Source organism: Camelina sativa, chromosome 3 (assembly GCF_000633955.1).
Source record: "Camelina sativa cultivar DH55 chromosome 3, Cs, whole genome shotgun sequence".
Lineage (NCBI taxonomy): Eukaryota > Viridiplantae > Streptophyta > Magnoliopsida > Brassicales > Brassicaceae > Camelina > Camelina sativa.
Genome location: NC_025687.1, coordinates 17870569 through 17884671, shown reverse-complemented (window position 1 = coordinate 17884671; position 14103 = coordinate 17870569). Strand labels below are relative to the sequence as shown.

At 38.7% G+C, this 14103-nt stretch overlaps 1 protein-coding gene and 1 pseudogene across 1 annotated transcript; both read left to right on the top strand.

Moving 5' to 3' along the window:
- On the top strand, positions 6491-7312 carry LOC104779097 (putative cyclin-T1-1). Its single transcript, XM_010503490.1, has one exon. It carries the CDS (start codon positions 6491-6493, stop codon positions 7310-7312), a length of 822 nt encoding a protein of 273 aa, XP_010501792.1.
- On the top strand, positions 9713-10679 carry LOC104779095 (annotated as a pseudogene).

Sequence of the window (14103 nt, the reverse complement as noted above, 5' to 3'; positions counted from 1 at the left end):
AGCAGCTGAATCATCTCAAGATTCAGTATCCTTCGTTCCATGGTACCAATGATCCAGAGACTTATCTAGACTGGGAAAGGAAGATGGAGTCGAACTTTCAAGTTCAAGGTACCTATGAGTTGAACAAGGTGAAGATAGCCATATCTGAATTCAATGGCTATGCTTTGTTGTGGTGGGAGCAGTTGGGACTCACTAGACATCGACAGAGAGAGCCTGCTATCACTACATGGGAACAGTTAGTCACACAGATGAGAAAGAAGTTTGTGCCTACACACTACCAGAGAGAGATTCTTAACAAGCTAAGGCATCTCACTCAAGGCACTAAGTCTGTAAGAGACTACTATCAGGAGCTGGAAACGCTTATGATCAGGGCTGATCTGAGAGAAAGTGAAGACATGGTTATGTCTAGGTTTCTTGGAGGTTTGAACAGAGAGATTCAAGAGAAGATAGAGCTGCAGAACTATGAAGATGTGTAAGAAATGGTACATAAGGCAGAGCTAACTGAATCACAGATCAAGAGAAAGGGAGTGAGGTCAACGTTTACGCCTAACATTCCCAAGCCAAGAGAGTTCAGTAAACCCGCCTTCACCAAGGACAGCAAACCCGCGACAGCCACAGTTAAAGAGGAAGTTAAGATCGATTTCAAGCCCAAGAGTAGCACCTCTACAAGTCATATCAGGTGTTTCAAATGCCAAGGGATGGCGCATTATTCCAGAGACTGTCCTAACAAGAAGATGTTTCTTCTTCAAGAAGGAGGAGAGATTGTGCCTGTAGACAGTTTAGAGAGTGAACCAGAGTCTGATTTAGGTGAAGAAGGTGAACCAGCAGTCATGGGAGAGATGTTAGTAGCACGCAGAGCTTTAAGTGTTCAGACTCATCCAGATGATCGAGGGCAGCGTGAGAATCTCTTCCACACCCGGTGTATGGTTCAAGACAAGGTATGCACCTTGATCGTTGATGGTGGTAGCTGGACTAACGCTGCTAATGAAGAGATGGTACAGAAGCTTAATCTCAAGACCACTTCACATCCAAGACCTTATCAGCTACAGTGGTTGAATAACAAAGGAGCTTTAACAGTTTCACAGCAAGTGGTAGTGAAACTCACAATTGGGAAGTATGAAGATGAGCTTCTTTGTGATGTTATTCCGATGAAGTCCAGTCATATTCTTTTGGGAAGACCATGGCAGTTTGACAGAAGAGTGTTTCATGATGGCTACACCAACAGACAGTCATTTGAGTTCAAAGGACGCAGGGTCACTCTTCTACCACTTAAACCCAACGAGATCTACAAGGATCAGCTTCACATGAACCGCAAGGATACAGAGAAAGTGTCTCACAGCCTGTACATCAATCTCAGCGAGTTCAATAAGCTATTTGACCCAGAGATGAGCACATTCATGTTTGTCTACAAAGAGACACTCGATAGTACCAAGCCAGCAGAAGAGCTTCCACGCGAGATGATAGAAATTATAGAGGAGTACAAGGATGTATTTCCAGAAGAGATACCTCCAGGCTTGCCTCCAATACGTGGGATAGAGCATCAGATCGATTTGGTACCAGGTTCAGCTCTACCGAACAGAACAACTTACAGAACCAATCCTGTAGAGACTAAAGAGCTGCAGAAACAAGTAGAAGAGTTGATGAACAAGGGACACATCAGAGAGAGCCTCAGTCCATGCGCAGTACCAGTCTTGCTCGTACCAAAGAAAGATGGTTCATGGAGGATGTGTGTTGACTGCAGAGCTATTAACAATATCACAGTGAAGTACAGACATCCGATCCCGAGATTAGATGACATGCTGGACGAGCTATGTGGGTCAACAGTCTTCTCAAAGATCGATTTGAAGAGTGGGTATCATCAGATCAGAATGAAGGAAGGAGATGAATGGAAAACAGCTTTCAAGACCAAGCAAGGGCTCTACGAATGGCTAGTCATGCCGTTTGGTCTCACCAATGCTCCTAGCACCTTCATGCGTTTAATGAATCATGCTCTCAGACCTTTCATTGGCGTCTTCGTGGTTGTGTACTTCGACGACATCCTCATCTACAGCAAAGGTCTAGAAGAACACTTAGAACACATCCGCCAAGTTCTAAATGTTCTTCGTTCTCAATCCCTCTTTGCTAATTTTTCTAAATGTTCGTTCTGTACTACTGAGGTTGTCTTTCTAGGCTTTGTTGTCAGTGCAGAAGGAGTTAGAGTGGACGATGAGAAGGTCAAGGCTATTAAGGAGTGGCCAACACCCAAAAATGTGGCAGAAGTCAGGAGCTTTCATGGACTAGCAGGATTCTACAGGCGATTTGTCCAAGACTTCAGTACTATTGCAGCGCCACTTACAGAAGTTATCAAGAAGGATGTAGGATTCAGATGGGAGGAAGCACAAGAGAAGGCGTTTTCAGCCTTAAAAGAGAAGCTTATCACTGCCCCTATTCTCTTACTTCCTGATTTTATGAAAACTTTTGAGATTGAATGTGATGCCTCCAGAGTGGGTATAGGTGCTGTTTTGATGCAGGATAGGAAGCCAGTAGCTTACTTCAGTGAGAAGCTAGGAGGATCGACGCTAAACTATCCTACATATGACAAGGAGCTGTACGCCTTGGTTCGGGCTCTTCAAACGTGGCAGCATTACCTGTGGCCAAAGGAGTTCGTTATTCATACTGATCATGAGTCCTTGAAGCATCTCAAAGGACAACAGAAGCTCAACAAGAGACATGCCAGATGGATGGAGTTCATAGAGACTTTTCCCTACACGGTTAAATACAAGAAAGGTAAGGATAATGTAGTCGCAGATGCATTATCCAGGAGGTACACTCTCGTTTCTACCTTGTCTTCTAAGCTTGAAGGTTTTGATAAAATAGTAGAACTTTATGAGACTGACATCGATTTTGCTGAGAGCTATGGCAAATGCCATAAGTTTGCTTTTGAAAACTACTATAGGCAGGATGGATATCTATTTTATAAGGATCGATTGTGCATACCAAGAGGATCCATAAGGGAACTGTTGATTAGAGAAGCTCACGGAGGTGGACTAGCTGGACATTTCGGAGTGTCAAAGACTCTACTTGGACTGCAAGAACACTTCTATTGGCCTCAAATGAAGAAAGACGTTGAGAAAGTCTGTTCTAGGTGCCATATCTGCAAAATGGCCAAGGGTAAAGTACAGCCCAACGGCTTGTACACTCCTCTCCCTATCCCTTCTCAACCTTGGACTCATATTTCTATGGATTTTGTTCTTGGCTTACCTCGAACCAGAAATGGTAGAGATTCGATTTTCGTTGTGGTTGACAGGTTTAGCAAAATGGCTCACTTCATTGCCAGTCACAAGACGGATGATGTTGTTATTGTAGCTAACTTGTTTTTCAGGGAAGTAGTACGTCTGCATGGAATACCTCAAGTAATCGTTTCAGACCGAGATACTAAGTTTCTAGGACACTTCTGGAGAACGCTATGGGCTAAACTCGGAACCAAGCTATCATTCTCAACCACATGTCATCCGCAAACAGATGGGCAAACCGAAGTGGTAAACAGGACACTATCTACACTCCTCAGGACCTTAGTGAAAAGCAACCTCAAGTCATGGGAAGAATGTTTACCACACGTAGAGTTCGCATATAATCACGCTAAGCATTCTTCTACTCTATTCTCTCCTTTTGAAATTGTTTATGGTTTTAATCCACAATCACCTCTAAACTTGATTCCTTTACCTTTAAGTGTGAAGTGTAGCTTTGATGGCAAAGAAAAGGTTGAACAGGTCAGGAGGATACATGCTAAAGCTAAGGAGAACATAGAGAAAAGAACCAAGCAGTACGAGAAACATGCGAACAAGGGCAGAAAGGAGATCGTTTTCGAAGAAGGAGACTTGGTGTGGATTCATCTACGCAAGGATAGGTTCCCAGAAGAGAGGAAAAGCAAGCTTCTACCACGAGCTGATGGTCTATTTGAAGTCGTCAAGAAGATCAACGACAACGCCTACCAGATTGATCTTCAAGGTAAGTATAATATATCTTCAACCTTCAATGTTTCTGACTTGCTTCCTTATTATGTAGATCCCGATTTAAGGACAAATCCTTTTGAAGAGGGGGAGGATGATATGATCGTGGCCAGCAAGGAGACAGAAGCTGCAGAGAAACCAAAGATCGTGGGAAGGATCACTCGTTCAAGAGCTAAGGAGATAGCCAAGGAAGCTCATGCACTCATAGCTGACGGGTCATTCAATCTACCGAGGATCCAAGTCTTCAACATATCCACCCTGAAGACTTCACCCGGTAATGATAACTAGATAACTTAGGTGTGAAGTTTGTACTCTTTTTCCCATAGCTGAGTTTTGTCCCAATGGGTTTTCTCGGTATGGTTTTTAATGAGGCAAATGGATCACTACGTCGAGTTATCTAGAAGTCATTACCAATGGGGAATAATGTACAATCACCATGACTTCTGTACTAATACAAGTGACTTCTGTACTACTACAGATCACCTAGACGCTTCGTTGTTTTCTTATTTCTTTTACACGCCTTGTTGTTTTATTTTGAACTTCCTGTTGTTTGGAGTGTCGAGCCTTAGGGTTGATTATAAAACCCAAAAGCGACGCCTCCTTGTTGGGTAGCGAAGAAGTTTTATGTAACAAGTATTGTTGAATCTTTCTTCTCTCAATCCGAACTCGTGAATGCGTTCATGATTCCGAGTTTCTAAACACTTTGTGATTAAGAAACTCTTCACTTTATTTTTGAATCCATATAACCATCTAACACTTCCCACCATCGAATCATTGCTCTTCTCTCTCGAACATCACCTGCCGTCAATCGCAATCCACTTGTGCATCATCACCATCAATTCACGTCGCCTCTTACCTGTCATCAGCCTCCATCAGAGTTTCATCCTAGGGAGTTCGTATTATGTATGATAACTGTGTTAAAAATCTTCACCTAATATTAATTATATCCCATAAAATCGATAAGTCAAAACAGATCATTTAAAATAATAATTTTTAATCATTTAAGAATTAAAACTAATTTTTAAAAAATCATCTAAGAACTAATACACTCTTTATTCAAACATTTAAAATCAAAACAGATCATTTATTTTCAATCGATAAGTCAAATTATGTGAAAAGTAAGTGTTTTCGATTTACACAGAAATAATATTTAAAAAAAAATGAAACTTTGAGTAAAAGAGATTTAGGTGATGCAGTAAGGAAACCTCAGCTTTAACAATGAATTCATTTGCGTATTCATATTCTAAGGGATTGTCCAGAAATGGCTGGTGTGTGGGCTCTTTTGGTTCCAACTAGGAAGAGGAGAGAGTTTTTTTTTCATGTCATTACTGGAGTGGTTGTATAGTAAATTGGGGGACAATACTACAATGGGAGAGAGTACATAGTTTACACTTTTTGCAATGTCTGTTTGGTGGGATTGGAAGCGGCGGTGTGGTAATGTGGTTGGAGATAATGGCAAATGTCGGGATAGAGTGCAGTTTCTTAGAGACTTGGCTCAAGAGATTTTTGTGGTTAATATGTAGGTTGCGGTTCCTCAATAGAATCAAGGTCTGAGGGCCGGGTGGAGAGGTAACCTGGGTTAGCAACAGCCAGAGGTGTCATACGAGATGAAGCCGATGACTGGGTCAAAGGTTTTGTTTTAAATACTGGTATTTCCTCAGTCCCAATATCAGTGGCAGACCTATGTACAAACAAGGCAGGTCACATGACCTGGCCAAATTTTTAAATTTCCCTAATGGTTATTGAGAAAAAAACACATTTATCCTCGTCAAAAAAAAATTTACTTTGCTTGACCTGGTTTAAAATTCATTTTGGGTCCGCTATTGCCCGATATCTAAATTTCTGGGAGTATACTATGGACTCTTCATTTCTTGGGAGTGTTGGGTTTTGCGGTTGCAGTTGGAAGTGGACTTCGAAATTGTGGTTGGTTTTCTGAAGGCAGGTATCGGCAATTCTCATCCGCTGTCGTTTTTGGTACGCTTGTGCTATGACTTTCTTTCGAAGAACTGGATAAAGCGTATTTTGCATGTGTATAAAAAAACTAACCGTCTTGCATATGAGCGACCACTTGACTTTGTTCGTTCTATTTTGTTGGAGGATGATTATGGGACTGCCTTCCCACGACAACTCCGGTCGTAAGTTTTTAATTAAGTTGAAAAAAATGAGTTAGTTATTATTTCTTACTTATTAGTGTATTAAGTTTTGAAATCTAAGCAACAAAATTAAATACATTTTCAAAAATTGAAAAGATGCATTATCAAATTTGACTTTTGTCATTGAATTTTGTAACTTAAATGTGAGAATAAAAAAAAAGATCTTATTCCAAAGAAACGAAAGATTACAAAAGAAGAAGAAAAAACGAAATATCCAAAATAGATGGACAATCATTTAAATTTTTGATTGGTCTACTCATCTTAGGGTTAGGGGTTTCGTTTAAAACCCTCCTCTATTCTCGATCTTTTTGGGAATCAAATCGTTTGGGAGATTTTGGGGGATAAACAATGGCAGAAATAAGCAGCTGGTATTACACAAGAGAAGAGATAGAAAAAAACTCTCCATCGAGACTCGACGGTATCAGCATTAAGGAAGAAACTTTCCAACGTTGGTCTTACACTTCATTCCTTCAAGAGCTTGGTCAGAGACTAAACAGTCCTCAGAGGTCTATAGCAACAGCGATTGTCTTATGTCAACGGTTCTTCACTCGCCAATCACTCGCAAAGAACGACCCTAAAATAGTCGCCACCATCTGTATGTTTATCGCTGGAAAAGTCGAAGGGTCTCCAAGGCCGGCTGGTGATGTCCTCCTTTTCTCTTACATGGTTTTGTTCAATATAGAACCGTTGAAAGATGTGTTCGAGAGATTGAAGGTCACTGTGTTGATAGGAGAGAAGCTTGTGCTCTCTACATTAGGATGTGATCTCGACATCGAACACCCTTATCCACTAGTGATGGATTGGATTAAGAAATCGGTTAAGGCCGAGGATTTTAGGCGTTTGTGTCAGGCTGCGTTTAACTTCGTCAATAACACACTACGGACGTATCTTTGCCTACAATTTGGACCTTGTCAGATCGCTGCTGCTGCTATATACCTCGGGTTGAGCATGTGTAAGATGAAGTTACCTTGTGATGGAGATAAAGCCTGGTTTCAAGAGTTCGGTATTACGAAACGTCAACTGGCAGAAATTTGCGACCAGACTCTTGATCTTTATGTTCAAGACTTTGTCATTCCGAGAGGTGACTGCAAACAGATCAAGATTGATGAAACAAGATCTTCTCAGGGTCTTCAAGGTCATCAAAATGATAAGGGAAATTGTCAAACGTAGTTGATAAGTCAAGAAATGTTGTTGACACAGATGATTGTGTACCTTTTGGGGAATCTCCAAATATAGATATAGTGACTAAAAGAAAATGTATTGGCAAAACATAGCAAACTTTGACACAGATGATCTTGTGAGCAAATTTTTTTTGGGGACATTGGAAGTGTTTGAAAATATCAGACTATTTTTCTTGTGCAAAAAAGATTTAGTTTTGTTGAAACTTTGAGACATTATATATTTATATTCTCTTTAAGATCTATATTATTAATTCTTTGATTATGTATTGCACCTATATGAGATAAAGAACAAACCCACATAACGAGTTTCTAAGCTTGTGACACGATCCTGAAAAGTCATAACTAAAGAAGATCAATTGAATTGAGTTAGTCATGTCCTTCATCATAAGTCTGTTCTGATACTAAATCATTTAAATTTGCCATTTTTGGAGATGAGTGACTGCTTGAAAATCACGAGATTGCACATATCATACTGATCAATCATGATGAGACGATATTGATGATTGATTTCTTTGAGCTTAAGAACTATAACGTAATTGGCTCATCAAGATCACATCCTTCATTTTTATGACATCATTAGATCGACAAGATCATGCCTCATAGTTCAATCTCGTATTACGTTAAGTAACACGCGCTACTGGAGTCGACCTCGTTAATCTCTAACCATCCATATAATTTAGATTGTTTGTATTTCCATATTTAGCTAATTTTCCACAGCACCCACATTATATGTACCACTTAGATTGTATAACCATACTTAATAACCAGTTCAATCAACTAGTTAACTAGAACGTTGGGATGGAAATTGTAACTTCAAGATGGTCTTTAATATATAGCGTACTGTTGGGTATCCATGATACCTTCTAAATCGATATAGATAACACAATCAGTCAATCACAAAGATTAACACAATCAGTCAATCGATAAATAATGTTACTTGATTTATCTACTCCGATCTATTAGATTTGATTTGATATCTAAGTATAAACTCGTGTATACAAAGATCCCGAGTGATCAATACTCCTTCATAATTGTTAAAAATTAATCAAGATACATAAATTAGTGTCGGACATTTGTACTCACTACCAGCCTTTGACACGTTACCAGATTCAACAAAAAATAATTGTGGCTTTTATTATATGCATAAAATGTATCATAGTATCAAAATTTATTTCATCTACTTGTCCCGTGCCCGTATTATATTCGTCTAGAGGATAATCCGGCCCGGTATAGGAGGAGAGTACTATTAATACTTTCGTTTTATAAAAAGTCAACTTGGAATCCCCGCAAAGGAGAACACGATGATAAATTGACTATAAGAGATTGCCTCTAGAACATGTAATCAAACAACAAATGATAAAATTTTACTTAAACAAATGGGCAAGTTAGGGCCCCTTGAACTCCTTCGTAACGCAGCCCCTCGAGAGTACCCACATTAGCTAGCTCTTTGTTTTCTCATGGCATAACGCAACATTCGGTTGTTCGAACGAACTATCCTCCCCCAATTCACCTAAAATTAGGAATTCTCTAGTCCAACGCAAACACATCACTGCCGGTCACACAAATAGACTTCGCATCATCCCAGATATTTGGGATGATGTCAGCTTAGCTGAAGATTCAGGTTCACTATTTGCCTCTTCATTCGAGCCTCTCTCAAAAACATCTCATTATTTACCGTCGTCACAGGCTGCAAATTAAAATTTTTGATGTTTACAGATTATTATAATTCGGTTGTTGTGACACGGGAGAAAGAACTTTGCTACGAGATATGTTGCAACTTTTTGTGATGGGTTAACAACTTTGCTACGAGAGTTCTAGTCGTTCTAATGAGACAAATTGACTATGCGTTGTTCATCTCTTCCTTCCAAAATAAAAATTTAAGATTTTTAGACAAAGTGACTTATACATGAAATAGAATTTGAAAAAAAAAAAAAAACAAGTGTATAGTTATTTTAAATTATACAAGATTTTCAAAATATAGATATGTACGATATTATCAACACATCATTTTATAAATACTATTATCACCGAATTTTCAAATTAATTTATGAATGAGCCCTTGAGTAGTTGTATTCAATAAGATAACAAATTCCATTATTAGAAACATGAAATATAAAAATAAAAACATAATCAGAAAAGGATTGTAAAAGGAACAATATATTATGTATAAACCAGAAAAGAAAAGAAAAACCTTAGAACTTCGATTCATCTAGAGAAAAAGCAAATAAAGTTAACTTAATCCAAATAAGACAAGGATTATGATTAGGGATAGTGAAACTATATAAATAGAGCACATACGTGACTTCTTTTTTCACCAACACATTCGTCCATACTTCTCTCTCGAAGCATCTTTTCTTCTTCTTCTTCTTCTATCCACACGACCCGAATCATGGTCACCAATAAGATCTTTGGCTTCGTGCTCGTGATCATGTTTCTCTTTAATTGCACCTCTGCTAAAACATACAAAGTCGGTGGTAACTTTGGATGGACTGTGACGGACGACTCTTGGGCTAACCATAAGCAATTCCACGTGGGAGATTCCCTCGTCTTCGAATACGATCAGAACGTCAATGACCTCGCTCAAGTTTCCAGCGGTTTAGAGTATGATTCATGCGATTCCTCTTCTCCTAAAGTTGTTTACAACACCGGACACGATGTGGTAACCTTTAAGGAACCAGGACATTATTACTTCATCACCTCAAATCATATTCAATGCATCTCCGGACTTAAACTCGACGTTCTTGTCGTCCATGACCAATCACGTCGGATTCCTCAACCACTACCATAGAGCAAGACACATGAACCGTCACGTCCGATTCCTCCACCACCACCGAGCAAAAACCATGGCCCGTCACGCCATCAGATTCCTCCACCCCCACCACCGCAGAGCAAGAACCATGAACCGCCACGTCCTATTTCTCCGCCGCCACCACCACCGAGCAAGATAGGAAGGATCTACAAGGTCGGTGATTCCAAAGGATGGAGCGTCTACAACAGTTACTACTATTACAAGTGGAGTAAAGATAAGCAATTTCGTGTTGGAGATACTCTCTTTTTCGAATACAACAAGGAACTCAATGACGTTAGAGAAATCAGCGATGATCTTGAGTTCAGATCCTGTGAACAAAATTCTACCGTAGCTGTGTACAAGACGGGACACGATCTCGTTAGGCTCACTAAGCCATTATTTTGTGAGCTTAAAGACAGGTCTTTGTCAGGCTGGGATTAAGCTTCGAGTCACGGTGCAACCATCAACGGAAAACGTTACTTTGCCGGATGTTCCCAAGAAGCTCTCACCTATTAACCGCTGCAATAGGTGGAGGTGGTGGTTATGTATTTTCAGACCTCATCACTAACCATTCGGATCAACTAACTAATTAACAATGGAGATTTTTAGTTTAAGCGTTTTTTTTTTGTGTTATTATGGGTTTTTTTTTTTTTTTTCTTTTGTTTTTGTCCTTTAGTGGTTGAAATACATTGTTTCGTTAAAATTTTGTCAAATACTTTTTCTCAAAATTTCGACGTTTCTATTTAATTTGATTATGAAAATGCCTATAAAGTTATAAACATGAACACGTTCCACATGACATGACACATGCCCATGTGTTAGATTCTGAGCAGCAACGAGCCTTGTAAACAAGGGACACTTCGCATTATTGATTGACTAGGGGCGAACCTGAGTTACGCCCTAATGATATATTTAACTACTGTTATTTTAAACTTTGTGAACTTACTTTAACTTTTAAAAAAGGATTTTAGTATACTTCATACATGAGAAGATTATGTAATATTGTATTTAACATTTAGTAAAGAAAACGTATTCTAAAACTTGGTAAACCTAGTAGCAAACTTGGTAATACATCATACATTCACACAAAGTTGCAACACATCCAGGGTTTTAAAAGCAACCTACCGAGCCTATTCATCTCTATCATTTCAACGAAGCGGATTGACAATTTTTGTTTTCCATGTCACAACGACTACATTAGATATATTCTTTCTTTCTTTTGATTTCCGACCAATAGCAACTCTAATTTTAATAACATATGCTTTCGAAAGAAATTTAAATTTTATATTTGCATAACATGCGATTTCATAATTTTTTTTATCAAAATATTAACTCAAATTACCCCCCCCCCCCNTTCTCTAAAGAAATGTTTCTGTTTTTTTTTTTACGTGAATAAATCAAATTAAGTGTCACTGTCACTGTGGATGAAGGTTTGACCATATCTTTTTAACGGGAAATTTTAATTTTGTATCTTTTACTAAATATTTCAAAATTCTGAAATATTAAAATCCTACCAAATCCTTAAAACATCAAATTAAAACATTAAGTTGAATATCCCTTTAAGTTTTTATTAATTGTACCGAATATTTTTTTCGTGTGAAACTTTGATCATCATAAATAACTTCTATATTAGAAATTTGGCTTTTTTTGTTTGGGTATTATTAGTAAATAGCACAGTTTTCACAAATAATACAGAAACTACCACAACGTCAAAAACATTGAGTAACTACCACTTTCCATACGACGAAGATGACATTCGTGCCCTCACCAAATACGCGGGTAAGTTACAAAGCCGACAACAGGTTCATCTACGTAGGGAACAATAGCATGAGTAAGTAATGATGGTTATGTAGTAGGTAAAATAAGCATGGTATTTGAGATGAAAATTTCTTTGTAGCTATTTTTTTAAAAAAACCCGTGACACTACGTCTAAATAAACACTGAAAACCGGAAACGGTGAATGGGAAAGAAACACAAAAGTGAAGGGCACTTACAGTACGGAGTTGAGATGGAAGGATGAAATTCATACAAATAATGATAACTACCTATATTTAAAAGCAACTTTGGTAGATAATCATGGTAGAAGAAAAAATAGAGAGAATAACGTTTTGACAGAAATAGTTAGTAAATAACGTTATCTCAGGTGGGATAGGAGGAGGTTAAAGACTAAACTAACCTATTTGAAAACTTTAGGGCGAGAAAAAAATATGCAGCAGCATAAAATTACATGAAATTTTCTTATAAATAGCATGTGATATTAATAAATTAGTATAATCACTTGAAGTAAATATAAATAGCATGTCATATATTTACAAGCATGAAAAAAACATACTGGAGTTTAAAATTACATAAGTTATTTTGAAAAAAACTTTCTATTTAATTGCATAAAGAAAGAAAAAATACAAAAGTCCAGCCCGACTTTAGAGTTTGATAATGGCATAAGCCCATAAAAAAGGACATAAGCCCAATAAACACACATTCAATGGTATTGAAGTTGAACCTAAGAAGGTTAGTAGACGAACATGCGAGTAAGCAATAGAATAGTGTCGTCACCAAGTAGATCCGAACCAAATATCAAACATTGCTGAGGCCAAGGAAGGATTAGTGTCTCTGAAGCTAGTAATTCTGTGTCGAATAGTGGCATCAATGAGGCGCAGTAGAGTATCCGGCGAGCGAAAGGTTTGGCGATGCAGTCGATGATTCCTTTCTTCCCAGATGAAGTAGAGAGAACATTGCCAAGCGAGTAAGGTGAGGCGTTTCTTTCCTTTAAGTCCTTGATGAGTTTGCATGTTTCTTAAAGTGATATCCCAAGTAGCGGAAGCAAGGGTTCGGGTTCGTGAAGCTACTGTAGACCAAACGGAGAAAGAATAGGAACAGGTAAAAAAGAGGTGATCTCGACTTTCCTAAGAACCATTACATAGTAGACAAGAAGGGTCCGTTTGTAGACCCCATTGGAGGATCCGATCTCGAGTAGGGCACCGGTTGAGAATCAAGAGCCAAGTTAGGAAGCTATGGTTGGGAATACTTCGCGAGATCCAAACCGATTTTCTCCACGCGACCTGTGAAAATATAGGACGAAGAAGATGGTATACATGTCCAGTGGAGAAACGAGCATAAGTTTGGCCCTCTAATTCCCAGACATAGTAATCCTCATTGCTTTTCAAAGTCAGAGTAGCAAGATAAGAGAGTAGAGCAAGCTGGTTATCTGTTCTAGCATGTGGGAGTAACCACTGTCCTTGGTGAATGAGTTGGTGAAGAGTTGCATTCTGCGGGATTCCTAACCTTGTCTCTGTAGCCGAGTAGAGGAAAGTAGAGATCTTACCAAAATGTGACCAATTGTCCGACCAAAACCTGCAGATTTTTCCATCTTCTACCTTTAACTTTATCCAACCGAATACCTCTCCTCGTAGCTTTAGTAATTTATTCGCCAACCAAGAATAATTTTGCCATGGCTTCATTGTCCAAAAGTTGTGAAAATGTCCCTTTAGGAAGTGTTGCCTAAACCAACCCACCCAAACCGAACCTGATCTGAAGAAAAGGAGCCAGATGAGTTTAATGGTACAAGCTTGATTCCAGTAGTTGAGGTCACGAATAGCCAGTCCACCCTCATCCTTCTTTTTTGTTATTGTGCCCATGCTACTCTGGCTGTATGGTGTCCCTCAATCGAACCCTTCCATAGAAAAGCACTGCATAAGGAGTTAATTTTTGCAATACACTTCTTTGGGAGAACAAAAGTGGAGCACCAAAAGTTTGTTATCCCTGCGATCACAGTATTAATCAGCAAAAGTCGACCAGCAAAAGACAAGTGTTTTGAACACCAGTTATTTATTTTCCCTTTCACTTGTTGCAATAGCGGCTCACAGTCTAACATAGTCTAGCATGTGATATTAATAAATAGTATAATCACTTGAAGTAAATATAAATAGAATGATTTTTCCTTAATCTCATATATCATGCCGGCGTTGCAGAGATATCCTACCAGAGGGGAGGGG

What these genes read in the sequence shown, in the direction of transcription:
- LOC104779097 (XM_010503490.1), top strand. Translation starts at nt 6,491, where the DNA reads ATGGCAGAAATAAGCAGCTGGTATTACACAAGAGAAGAGATAGAAAAA.